The sequence below is a fragment of the Megalobrama amblycephala genome, linkage group LG8 (genome assembly GCF_018812025.1).
Source record: "Megalobrama amblycephala isolate DHTTF-2021 linkage group LG8, ASM1881202v1, whole genome shotgun sequence".
Lineage (NCBI taxonomy): Eukaryota > Metazoa > Chordata > Actinopteri > Cypriniformes > Xenocyprididae > Megalobrama > Megalobrama amblycephala.
In genome coordinates this window covers 16,707,484-16,721,625 of record NC_063051.1, presented here as the reverse complement: position 1 = coordinate 16,721,625, position 14,142 = coordinate 16,707,484, and the positions used below count along the sequence as shown (strand labels likewise).

The 14,142-nt window shown below is 37.2% G+C and overlaps 1 protein-coding gene across 2 annotated transcripts in view; it reads right to left on the bottom strand.

The window, feature by feature from the left end:
• The window catches only part of ryk (receptor like tyrosine kinase), a 67,930-nt gene that overhangs the window by 20,771 nt on the left and 33,017 nt on the right, over nucleotides 1-14,142 (bottom strand). Inside the window, exons 4-9 of one of the 2 annotated variants that reach the window (XM_048199688.1) lie at nucleotides 12,947-13,078; nucleotides 12,032-12,097; nucleotides 11,789-11,930; nucleotides 10,827-10,927; nucleotides 9,093-9,176; nucleotides 6,727-6,852 (exon numbers count right to left, since the gene is read on the bottom strand). In XM_048199688.1, coding sequence (XP_048055645.1) covers nucleotides 6,727-6,852; nucleotides 9,093-9,176; nucleotides 10,827-10,927; nucleotides 11,789-11,930; nucleotides 12,032-12,097; nucleotides 12,947-13,078 — 651 coding nt within the window. The remainder of the gene's footprint in view (nucleotides 1-6,726; nucleotides 6,853-9,092; nucleotides 9,177-10,826; nucleotides 10,928-11,788; nucleotides 11,931-12,031; nucleotides 12,098-12,946; nucleotides 13,079-14,142) is intronic. The other variant, XM_048199689.1, reaches the window with a different exon arrangement.

The window sequence follows — 14,142 nt, the reverse complement described above, 5'->3', positions numbered from 1 at the left end:
TGACAAAACATATCGTCTGAAAGGTCTGAGACTCAAGGTTCCATATATGGTAACTGTTTTGTAATAGCAGTCATGTTGTGACAGAAATGTATTTGTTACAGGAGACTGCATCAAAAGTACAACACCTAAACAAAATCTCATAGGGACTTAAATTTTTGTGAAGTCAACTTGGTTAGACATGTGGCTTTGATTTCATAGAAATTTTAGAGTAAAAATTATTTTGTAAAATATACATTTTGTATAAAATAAAAAATGTTGAACAGAGTACATTTGCTTTACCGTAAACTTAAACTTCTATAACTTTTTTACACTTTTATTATTGAAGTGCTTTCACTTTAGCAATAATCTGCTGAGCGCCTACTTTAAAAAGAGACCAACCTTAGGTCTGTATTCCAAAGTGTACATAAATAACAACCATTTAAGTTTGGACTGTGTATTTTCAGATCTATGCTCAAACAGGGGGGTGACCATTACATTTCCTGATCACTCCAGAATTTCTGTACTTTCACACAAGAAAGTACAGATTGAAGTGTTCCATGGACAGTGTGTTTCTTGGTTACAATGCAGAACTTACAAAAATTGCATATAACCTTCCAAAAATTTTTTTTACACCCATTGCATTATACATTATGCAATCAGCTGGGTTTCCGTTACAGCTTTCAGTTGCTTTAGGTAGGAGGGAGGAGAACTAAACATGGTCATTATGTAGGACATTGCCAAGAAACTAAGCACTTAATGTCCAAAGACGTAATGTTTTAGAGACATTTTTTGTGGTAAATTTTAAACACATGTGAATGTTTTCTATCAATCAGTAAATCCAGTTCACAGAACAGAGTCAATGATATTCAATGATAGCAACTAGAGTTTGTACTAAGTACTTACAGCTCTATGGAAATTAATTTATCTCCTCTAGTGATTATGATACTGTTTGAGTATGGGACAAAATACACATTACAGCACAGAAAATGTGTTTTAAAAAATCTGTCTCATTTGCTATAGACACACTCTACTCCCCGAAATAAAACTGCACATTTTAATAAAAAATAAAAACAAAAACAAAACTAACACTGTTATCAGATGTTCATAACCTGTTGTAAACTGTGACAAAAACAATAACTAATAGCATAGAAAAATGGACTTTAATATATGTATTTTCTGTTTGGTTTGTTACTTTTGAATGTATAGATAAAGGGTTAGTTCACCCAAAAAATGAAATTTCTGTCATTAATTACTCACCTTCATGTTGTTCTAAACCCATATACCTCTCAGATTTAATCAAAAATATCTTCATTTGTGTTTTGAAGATGAACGAAGGTCTTACGGGTTTGGAACGGCATGAGTGTGAGTACTTAATGACAGAAATTTCATTTTTGGGTGAACTAACCCTTTAAAGGGGGCCTATTATGCAAAATTCACTTTTGCATGGTGTTTGGACATAAATGTGTGTTGGCAGTGTGTGTACCCACCCACTCCTTTTTTTAATCCCCATAAATCATAAGCAGTGTCACCCAATGACCTGTTTTCAGCCATGGTGCTAATGTGATGTCACATTAGCCACAGGCCCCGCCCACGACCGCTGACTGACAGTCCTGCATTACCATAGTTTCCGCCCTCAGCGAGCTGTACGCTGTCCGTTATTTTCTCCGTACTCAAGCAGCTGTAGCGACCACAATGTCTGGTAAGGAATTGAGATGTTTTGTTGTTGGATGTAAGAGTGAACGTAACAGTCTTCATTTACCTACATCTGAGCCGCTGAACGCAGTGAATTAGTTTTATTTTTGAAGGGAATGCACCACAGATCTAATATACGCATACGATTTCTGTAACGTTTCCTGCTATTTACGTTCACAGACATAACTGACTGTGTTTATGTGAACTGTGTGTGTTTTTGTCAGAACCTTTTGTGTATTTGACAGTTTAAACAAAACCAAAAAAAATGTGAAAGAGAAGTTACTCACGAGACTTGACGTCTGACAGCCAGCTGTCTGTGTGTGTGTGCTTCAGATAAGTGCGCTCAGAAAACAATCCATTAGATGTTTAAAGTGATATAGCTTTAAAATGCGTGGAAATAATAAACTTTAATGATGAAAGAAGAACTATGCTATTCGTGAGAGTGATCGCGATATAGATGATAATAAAAACCAAGCAGATGTCTTGTTAATATTTGGCAGAGAATCCGATTGAGGCAGGAACTGTGATCGTAGAGAGGAGGCGGGGCACAGCAGCTCACTTGCATTTAAAGGCACATGCACGAAAACAGCCTGTTCTTGACTGTAGTCAGAAATGTGTATTTACAACATGGATTTATAAATTATCTGTGAGGTATTTTGAGCTGAACCTTCACACATACATTCTGGGGACACCTGAGACTTAAATTAAATCTTGTAAAAATGGACATAATAGGTCCCCTTTAATCCAGTCAAGTACTTGTACTCTCTAGACCAGTGGTTCCCAAAGTGGGGGTCGGGACCCTCCGAGGGGTCGCGAGACATCGAGGGAGGGGTCGCAAGATGATTTCCAGAAATAAAAAATAAAAAAAATTAATGATTAGAAATAGCATATTTTATGAATAATTGTAAAAAAATACTAAAAATATTAGTTAAATTAAAAACTAGGGCTGACCGATATATCGCATGCGATTGTCATGCGCGTTTGCATTGTCATGAGCCGTAGTTCACTGACAAGCCACACAATATCGCGTGCATTATTGAAGGCGATTCATCTGCGATATGAACGCCATATTGCGTGGCTTGTCAGTGAACTACGGCTCTGTCTATTAAATGCCGCTCCATTTGAAAGCAGGTGATGGCGATTTAGTGGTAATCAGGGAACCGGCTTTACTGACGAAATGCGCGTGACAATCGCATGCGATATATCGGTCAGCCCTATTAAAAACAAAAACCATGCAAATTTAAAAAAAAAAAAAAAAAAAAAAAAAAGCCATCAACCTTTCGATTTTCAGCTATGAAATATAGTGTATACAAAGCGAATCGCAATGCTGACAAGCCATGTTCAGTAACAACTTTTGGATTTGCAGCCACGGACCAGTTGCACACTGCAAATGCGGCATATGTGAAGCACAATAGCGCGTGCTCCACATGTACTGCAAAGGCATGTACTGCTTTACCTGAGACAAAAAACCCATATGTCATCTGTGTAACAGAGACTTTAAATTATATCCATCTATGGTGAAATTACTAGTTTTAGTTAGTTGGAACGCACAGCTGGACTGCATCTGTGTGCAGTGTGAACACTCTAATCCGTTAATATGGGCACGGAAAAAAAAATATGCACCGCATACGTACTGCAAACAGAGTATGTGTGAAAAAGGCATTAGTGCGTGTGCACCATTGCGCACAGCGTTTGTATACTTTAACCACCTCCGAGGATAATGGGGGTCGCAAGTCACTGGCATCGTTATTTTGGGGGTCGTTGTCTGAAAAGTTTGGGAACCCCTGATCTAGACTAATAAACAACACCTAAACAAGGGGTGTCAAACATATGGCCTGCGGGCCGAATACGGCCCACAAAGTTGTCCAATCCGGCCTGGGGGAGGTTTGAACTATTTAAAAAAAAAAAAAAAGAGAGATGCACTAGTCCACTGGTCATAAATCCAAACTTTTTTTAGTTTTATTTTTGTCAATCTTTATTTCGGGCTTTGTAATAATTTCCCAAAATTTAATTTGTGTAGAAATATTTACGATGTCTGTGAAAAGGACGTTAACACAGGCACACGCTGAATACGGACACAAAGAGGAGAACAGACATGCCAGCAGAGAAAATACTGTACCATGCACAAGCTCACTGTTCGCAAAAAATAGGAAGAATAATATAAATATTAAATTGGGGTTGATATGAATGAATCTCTGAAGGGAATTGTCTTCAGAAAAGTTTTGATGGCTTTTCCTCTTATCTCTGTATAAAGTAGTAGCCTATTTATAAACACATCACTGCTTTGTGTATAGCAGAATCCAAGGAAACGCTATATTGCTGCTATTCCATAAGCGCCACCTACTGTCAGAGAGTGAATTTGCATTTTCATTCTGTCCGTCTGCTGATTGTGTTTTCTTCAAGTGTCTTATGTAGCATAAGTTCACAAAGCTAAAGTCAGACCATGCTGTTTTTGCTGTTAATCTTGAAATTATACAATAATTTAAATAAAAAACAACTGCTCATGCTCATGTGCATAACATCTTTGTTGGGACTGTGATAAAAATGCAGTGTTTGCCTCTAATATCAAAGAGCTACACATTTTTTGAACAAATAAACAACAAATAAATTTGTTTTTAAAAAAAAATCTGCAACCAGTATCAGAATCGTCCAATTTGCTTCTAAAAAAATCGGAATTGACCATGAAAAATCAAAATAGGTGCATCACTAATAAAAAAAAATATTTAAAAAAAAGCATTATTTTAAAAATATAACAGTTTTCAAATATAACAACTATCAGCGCACCAAGGTTTTTATTTTTTATTTTTTATTATTAATTCAGCCCGCACGTGGTTATTTTTTTCCAATCCGGCCCTCAAACTAAAAATGAGTTTGAAACCCCTGACCTAAACCTTTTAAAAATGTAGCTTAAAACTAATGACTATATTTATTCATTTGATAGTCTCTTGTCATTTAATTGTTCTCCATTTGAAAAAATAAAACTTTAATTTTGCCTATTGATCATATTATTGTTTCTGCTTCTGTTATAAAAAAAAAAAAGCATGCTATTTTTTTATTATTGTGATATGAATGTGACAACAACAACAGTTAACACTTAAAGGGAACCTATTATGTCCCTTTTCACAAGATGTAATATACATCTCTGGTGTTTCCAGAACTTTCAGCTAAGAATACCCCACAGATCATTTATTATAGCTTGTCAAATTTGCCCCTATTAGGGTGTGAGCAAAAACATGCCGTATTTGTGTGTCCCTTTAAAAGCAAATGAGCTGCTGCTCCCTGCCTGCTTTCCAAAAGAGGGTGAAATATTAACAGCTCACGCTTCGGTTGCTCAGCAACAACAAAGCTGGAGAATCTCACGCAGCCAAAATGAAGATTGTCGGTAACGGTGTTCAGCCTTACATTTTTCAAACCGGAGTCGGACACTGATGGAGAGACTCAGGAAGAAGTTACAACTTTTAGAATGCAACTGAACGTTTACTGAATGGTTAGTGGATAAATTTATTCACAGTAGTTGCTGTGGAGTTGATTCAACTCATCGACTAGCATGTGCTATCATGTTAATCTTTTGTGCAAAACCCATATGGACGCCCACTATACATAGCATACCTGTTTGCTAAACAGAGCCATACACACCAGGCTAAGGTTTATGATTTTTTCCCCCAAAATATTGCTCAGACAGAAACCCTCCTTTTTTAGCAATCGAGCTTGCCAGGGTCAACTTGCAGGCTATCCAAGCTAACGAGACTCTAAATACTGTTCTGTGCTCATCTGTGCAGCCAACGACAGAACAGTTAGCATGCTTTGCACAAACTTTTGCCATGGCCTTGGTACATGAAAATGGTAAATGGTACACCATTTTTGCTTGCGAAAACAAAATGACAGCGCAATAGGTGGAAACGTGCAGATTAAGGGGCAGTAAAATTATAATAAGATCCTCTTCCACAAGGAGAGCGTAATCTGAGCGGCTCATTTTTTGACATGCTTGCAGAGAAAGACTTGCCAAAACAAAGTTACTGGGTTGTCGTTTTTCACGTTTTCTGGTTGGTAGATGCACCAGGGACCTGATTATAGCACTTAAACATGGAAAAAGTCAGATTTTCATGTTATGTCAATTTAGAGCTCGACAGCCCTCATTCCTCAAACAACTTTTTAAAATATTGCAGGATTATTCTGTGTTCCACTGAAGAAAAGGGATTTCAATACAGAAGGAGCCACATTCTTGCAATGCTTTGGCCAAGCATTCATGTTTTTGGCCTTGGTATAGCTACATAAAGCAATTGCAGCAAATATTTAATGAGTAAAAGTACTTTGAAATATGAATAGGCCATTCAAATAAAAGTATGGTACTGGTCATTAAAAAAAAAAAAGAAAAAAAAAAAAAAGACAGACACAAAGCAAACGGCCCTTCAAAAAGGATTAATCTCACATTCCTCTCAAATGTCCAATAAAATTGATTTAATCTGATTAACTCGGTTTCATTGCCAAGTCAGCACTTAAAACACAACACAATAACCCCCTATAAATAATAAATCAGCTTCATTAAGCTTGTGGCCACACGTACACGATTAACTGACGGAAGAAGGTTACTATATAGAGGAAAATACTGCAACAATATTTTGCAAGAATGCAAGTTAATAAGGTACAGTTTTGTGTATGTTTTATAGCTTATTTGACTAATGACATTTGTGTCAACAACTTCTGTGCAGGCCCGAGCTGTGCTGGCACAAGGCCCAGCAGAGAGTTTTTCTGTTTGGGCTCCAATTTAGTGCATGAGTGCAGATTTCCCGACGGAGCAGAGCTCTTGTGTGATCCAACAAAATTATTTTGCAGGGGGAAGTGTGTCTAACCTCAGACCGAGTGGCCAAATGACGTGTTTGTTTGCAGTGATGCAATTTCAGTTGAACAAGGTGTTCAAAAGAACTACTTTAAGAAAGAGACGTTTTGACGGCACTGTGGACAGAGTTCTAAGAATTGAGTCTTTCAAAAGCACACTATTTACTTGCTGCATTTCCATGTGCGTCTATGGGTCAGAATGACTTGTGGGATTATTACCTTCATGTAAGACGTCTCGAAGTGTGACTCTCTCTCTGGATATGGCAATGTCTTTGACCTTTGCCTTAGCCTCAAGCAAAGTTACACTTCTCAAGTCGTTCTTCTCTATCCGCAGCGAGGGATAACCTGAAATCACACACACACGTGCAGAATTAAAGTAAGTGTTAACAATTCACATTAGAACTAATTAAAAGCCTGTCTAATGACAGACAAATGTTATGTAAGCAACTGGAAGTATTTAAACACTTCATCAATGGAGTAAAACCGCAGCTTTGCCAAAGGCAAACACCGCAATGTCACTCTTGCACAACATGTTTTGGTTTGCAGCTGATTTTATCTCACAGTTATACGGAGTCAATTGTATTAGATGTTTAGAGAAAACGGAGTGTTTTATACAGTTATTTAGCTGCGGCGACTTTAAAACACACAAGCACCTCCAACAGACAATGTCAAAATGTACTTGTGCAAATACCAGTATATAAAGCCGTTTAAAGTGGTTGTGTATCTGTATTTGGTTTATGTTTCTCACTAAACGATTTCCATGTTTATAATCAGTACTTCACTTTGCACTTTGTTGTAAACATTATGCTAATAATATAAATATAGTTGATTATGAATACAGAACAAAATGCAAATACATTCACTTTTTACTAATACAATTAGCCAGTGTTTCCCGTTTCATTCAGACTAAATTTCTCCACTCATACTAAATGTGTATGATGCTGCCCCCAAGTGGTTATTAGGGGTAACTAATGTAAGACTGCTAACATTCCCTATACTACATACTACACAGACCCTGTAGTCTGTAAAATAATAATACAAATATATCACGGTTTCCACAAAAAATATTGATAAGAAATGTTTTTTTTGAGCACCAAAACAGCATATTAGAATGATTTCTAAAGATCATCTGAAAGAAAATTCAACATTGCCATCACAGGAATAAATTATATTTTAAAATATATAAAAATAGAGATTATTTATTTTAAATTGTACAACTATTTCACAACACTGCATATAATTTGGTTAATGTGCCAAAAAAGTGTAAACTACCAAAACATTATAATGTTTTAGCATCACAAAGAGTCTGACACAACAACATCAACTCAACAAAAGGGAGGAGTGTGGAATCTGTTTGGCTGAACAATGACAATTGACAGAAATGTTTATCTTGCATGTTTATATGCAGAAATTACTCCACTGACCAGGGGCCAGTTGCATAAATACAACAACAACAACAACAATGTTGAGAACTAGTCTGACCAACTAGCATTTAACCAAGGGGTAATATTGTTAGGTAATCAAGGTGATCAAATTAGACCAATCTACCTTTTTATGTATTTTTCTGTATGTAAAATTAGATGACTAACATGTCAGACAAGTCAAAGCAGTTTATGCAACTGGCCACATGCTGATGAAAAGTATTAACTATTTAAAAAGAAAATAAATATCTTTTGATAAGTCCTGCCTAAACCTCTGGTTTCAATAGAAAGTATATCTAAACAAATAAATGCCAATGCATGTCATCATGAGGACTTAAAAACTGACTTCAACAATTTCAAATTCAACAATTCATACAAACATTACTTGTAATTTAAATAAAGATATGTATTTCCTATTAAAGGGTTAGTTCACCCAAAAATTCTGTCATTTATTACTCACCCTCATGTCATTCAAAACCCGTAAGACCTTCGTTGATCTTCGGAACACAGATTGAGATATTTTTTGATGAAATCCATAAGGTTTCTGAACCACCCATAGGCAGCAACATCATTGTACCTTTTGAGGTCCAGAAATGGAGCAAAGGCATAGTTAAAATAGTCCATGTGACTACAGTGGTTCAACCTTTTTTGTTTTGTTTCTGCACACAAAAAGTATTCTCGTCATTTCATAACATTAAGGTTGAACCACTGTAGTCACATGGACTATTTTAATGACGTCTTTGCTCCATTTCTGGGCCTTGAAAGGTGCAATGAATTTGCTGCCTATGGGTGGTTCAGAAACCTCTTTTCATCAAAAAATTCTTGATTTGGGTTCCAAAGATGAACCCATGAAGGTCTTACGGGTGTGGAACGACATGAGGTTGATTAATTATTACTCACTCATTAAAAAAAAAAAAAAAATGGCTTAACATTAAACCCCTGTATAAGTAATAATTGACCATGGCTATCTGATTCTCCTCCTCGAATATGTCTTTGCACCAGTGTAATACAGTGTGAATCAATCAACAAGTTCAGTGAAGCTCAATAAGAATAAAAACATGGTGATGGTGAAGAAGAAACCAGGTTAAAGGTTGAGGGTTAGTGAACATGATTTAGTCACGATTCCCTGTTGCTCTCTATCTGCTACATAGCAGCAGAACTTACTTTTGGTTTCGTGCGAGGGGGCACCAGGGTGAGGGAAGGAGGTGCCTGCAAGCTGGAGCATGGGTGCAGAGCCAGTTTGAGCATCTGATAGAGGTAGGAAGGGGTGGAGGGAGGACAGAGTGAGAGAGAAAAAAAAAAAAAGATGGAGAGAGGTATATGAAGGATGGATATTCATAGCAGGTAGATGGTGCCTGGGCTATTTCACACAGAAGAACAAGAATGAGACATGAAAACACACGGTATAAGCATGAAACAGTGCACCAAGCATGTAAGACCACTAGGAGGCGCTGCACACAATATGAGTAAATAGCGTCACCAAAACGAAGCAGATATCTCCACGATCAACTATCCACTGATATATATATATAAAAATATTACAGTGCTGGTTGTCATTAAGGGAGGGTATTCTCTATTCAGAACTACACAAAGTCGCCCCAAAACATATTAATTTGGACACTTAAATGTCTGAATGTCATTTCATTCAAAAAACATCAAATCAAGTGGCATTAACATTAACATTTAACAAACAACTTTGTAATGTTTAAATGATAAAACAATAGATATACTGGGGGCTTAAAAGCAATTAATATTCAGTAAATTGTATTATGTATTTAACTGCACTTGAACAGAGCTGAATGACAACATATTGTCTTCTGTTGAGCTGCTTTACAGTTGAAACTGAAGTTGCAACTATAACTGAATTTGTTTCCTAATTGAAGAATTTTGCAACATTGACAAGGTTTGATTTTCTATTATTGTAAAGCAGTTTGAAACTGTATTGTATAAAGCTTGACTTGATATATAGTTCTAAAAAATAAATAAAAACATTTGACGTTAGCACAACTTAGTTTGATATTTCCAATATCTAATTCAATGACATTTATATTGTTACTTAAGTGTCCAACACTTTTTGGGGCCACATATTGAATATAAGACTCATGGGATCACCTGGCAAACTTCCACTAATGGGAAGTTTAAGGGAGGTCATCAACCCGCTCTACTCAGCTCTGTCTAAAAAGCTCTAATTTTAGCCCAATCCGGTCGTTTGAGGGAAAGGAGAAACTCACCCACTATGAAAACAGTTACTATGCTTTAAAAGAGCGGAAACTTCCTGCTGATTTGGTCTTATTTGCATCCTAATTTGGAAAGGGGGTGGAGTTGACTCTCCAAATGTAGTCTGCCTTTCATGGTGGAAAAAAGACAACAACCTAAGTGTGAAGAAATGCTACTAAGATGGCACTAGCAAATGACTGTGAAGGATTGAGTAAATACAGACATATGACTTTTGTACTTTTGTGAGGGGATGCGACAGTAGCGCACACGCAAACAACCACTTATACAACTTTGATCGCACAAAAACAATCAATGCTGGAGTCGCTCCCGTAATAAACAAAAGGACAAAAGTGTGGAGGAGGAAAATGGGAATGTGTACGCCTATTTATTCCAACCTTCTGATTCCAGTTTAGCTAATCTGATCATTCGTTCCCAATTTTCTAGTTTATAAAGGAATGCACATTTGGTGTGAACAGGATGAGACAAGATGCATCCACAGGTGAGAAATTTGGAACAATTTAACATGCTGGTCTGTTAGCCGTAGGAAGCACAGGATCCTGTTTTTTTTTTTTTTGAGGTTCTTATGGGGCAGCAAAGCAGTTACGGCAGATGGTTGAGATGTTTGAGAGAGTCGCTGATCTGAGGTCAGGGGTGAGGGGCATGGTGTGGTCATAGTCTTACTGGTGACAGGTGTAGCGTTGTTGGGGGTGTCTGCCCTCAGGTACTGGGTGGTCTGGGTGGAAGGCTGAGACAGACCCTGAGAGCTTCCACTGTCACTAACGCTAAAAGAAAGATGTAGAGGAAAAAAATGAATTAGTTTAAGAATTGAGATGCACCAACTAAAAGGTATTTTGAGTTATATTTGCACTTATTGTAATATCCTCAATTTTGTCTAACTGAAACTTTCAGTTTTAAATGGTTTCACAGCCTCTTTGATGAAGAAATCATCCTTTTTCTCAAAGGGTGTAGGGTTTTACCTGGCCCTGGACCTCAGTGCATTTAAAAACTAAGTGCTGTGTAATTGTCCTAATTAAAGCCATTAGACTTCAACTCCAAAGGTTAAACACCGAGGCCCCTGGAGAAAGACCTAAAATGCTACAGGTTCAACCTGCCTCCTGAAACTCATTGAACCTAATCATGATCTAATGTCACCGACTCATCATTATTGTTATTAAAAAGTTCTGGTTTCTTCTGGTCTACTCTTTGAGCTGTGAAGCAAAAAGCATCCTACAGCAGAAGAAAATGGACTCACATCCTGGTTCTGAGGCTATGTTTTATAAGATAAATGGAGCTCTGTGCCTCTTCTTGTGAATAGCAGCAGATAAAATCTAATCTACCACCCTTATATAATCCTGAAAAAGACAACTCTTTGTACTGATGCCCAATTCAATTTCAGAAAAACGCAATTAAACTACTCATTGCTCTTGTATGAAATTAGCAGGAGATAAGATTGTTTCTCCTGTCTCCTTCAGACAAACCCACATTTTTTCTGAATTGGAAAAAAAATCTGAATAAAATCAGACAGACAGAAAATGAAATCATGAGAGCAAATGACCTTTATAAAACCAAATCTGCCCTAAACTGTACTGACAAGCAGATGGTTTTGGTGGTCTGAACAGAAAAATGCATGCATACATACACACCTGTCATCCATCTCCACTCTCTTCATGCTGTGGAGGTGTAAAACAGCGAGGATGATGGCTACTAGGAAGATGACGATGCAGCATACACACACGCTGATGTAAAAAACTCGCGTGGATGTGGTGGGAGCATTTGGACTGCTCGCTAAGAAAGAGAGGACAGAGGTTACAAGAGCAGAGCCAAGATGGTCTCCATGAAGAACCCCATTCAGTTAAAAAGTCAAATAATGAATCACAAATACTCACGATCTATTCTCGGTATGGTTGTGTTTGGGAACGGCAGAGTTTTGGGTGGCTCTGGCTGCTCAATTCCTGGAAAATGCAAGCAATGATGGGAAGGATCAGCAAAGAGCCATGCTAATACCAGTTCACCGTTTCATATTTGTGTGTTAAAAACTTGGATTTTTGTATATAATTACAAACATTACAAATGTATATTGTTACAAATAAATATATTTCTCCCTTAAATCTCATTACATGCATATTTTCTTTAAAAATTTCATTTATTTGTATTACACAAAATATACTTTAATACAACAATTCACGTTTATTCTGATATCAAGGTAATGGTCTGTAATGGCCTTTTTTTCTTTTAAATTACAATATTGAGAACAATATTTTCCTTTAAGCTTTTTTTTCTTTTGCTTTTGGGGTGAAATATGACCTGGACATCATCTTGATGGGTCTTGTGAGATGCATCCGAACACATAAACTAGTTGAATGTGGTCTCATTTATGTTTGGTTTGTAAATTTTTGCCAGGGCAGTAAAATCTCTCTTTTCACAAAAAGTGTAAGACACACAATATCTTCTTGAGCACCACATACACACTGACCCAGTTAGTCCACAAGGGAAAGGAAATTGGGGCATACACAAACTCTTTCTTTTCCGCAGCTAATTTGGCTCATGTGCTTCAAATAAGCAGGGAATAAATTCACTGGCTATTTCCTCTGGGGAAGCATATGACAGAGAGCTTGTGTTATCATCTTTGTGTGTTAAGTTTCACATTGCCAGAGACTACGATCTGCCAAATACACAAAACTCACAAGATACTAATAGGAGAAAATAGAGTCAAAAAAACACAACCACACACACTCAGATCTTTAGAAACAAAGAGCAGTTTCTTTGAGGAATAATGGTAAAAGTGTATGAAAAGGTCTTACTGCGGTAGCACATTTTCCTGCGTTTGAAGTTGAGCACTGTGAAGTTGTTGGCTGGTGTAGTCAGGTTGAGCTGCACTGTTAGCACAGCCTCTCCATCAGCCTTTCCAGAGCAGAATAGGTCCACTCTGAACACTATACAGATACAGACACACAAAGTATACTTAATGGAGGCCCAAATTTGATTATATCAAATATGCAAGCTGTAAACAATGAATGCAAGGACTCATTTTGAACTTTTTTAACTCTTCCTTTGTGTTGCCACATTACTGTATGCCCAATTCCTACACTACAAGAGAAGACTTTTTAAAGACCTGTTCACACCAACACATTTTGCACAAAAAAATTTGGTTAGAGTTTTGCTTGCAATTTGTCTGTCCAGTCCAGAAGTAGTGTGGGGGGCACACAGGTACTGAAGGGGGACTTGGGATGCCATTCAAGAGCGTGAATAGCATTTGGTGCTCTGCCTATATAAAACCGCCACCGAAGGCCAATTCCACTGAATCTTACTTTTTCAGACCATTGATTTTGTGCCAAATTTTTTAAAGGTTTAAAGGGGGCAGGGGTGTGACCAAAGAACAGAACCACTAGTGCAGTCCAATGCGAACAAATGGCAGACAAGCAGCGTAAAAATGCAAAATAACTCACACCTGTACATTAAGGAATCACAAACGCATTTTTGACAAAGCCCTGCTGTGTGATTGGAACTGGATCGTTTTCTATAACGTCATACAGTGCGAGAGAGACACTCTTTTCTGAATGCAGGTTTGGTAACTTACAAAAGCGCTGTTATAATGCATGTTCTCTGAAGGTTTTAGATCCAGTCACTGTCTTCCACCACAGCAGTTTGTCCAGAGTTTTGTAGTCTTATATATTTATATATAATATATATATATATAAAATATATAAAACATATAGTGACATTTAGTAAAATTTGGATTTGACTTTTCAGCTACAAAAACAAGGAAGAAATTTTTCTGAAGTTATGCCAGTTGAATTTGTTCATACTTTTGCACAAATTGAAATGTCTATATATTGACTAATGGCCTAGTGACATATTTAGGGTAGGGGGGCCTAGTGTAATCCTGTACCCCAGGGGCCTCTAGTTATCTAAAGGTTGACAGATGGTGGTGTAAATTACTCTGTTTACGACAGCCACCTAGTCATTGTTATATGTAACTGCAGCCTCTCTAGACATG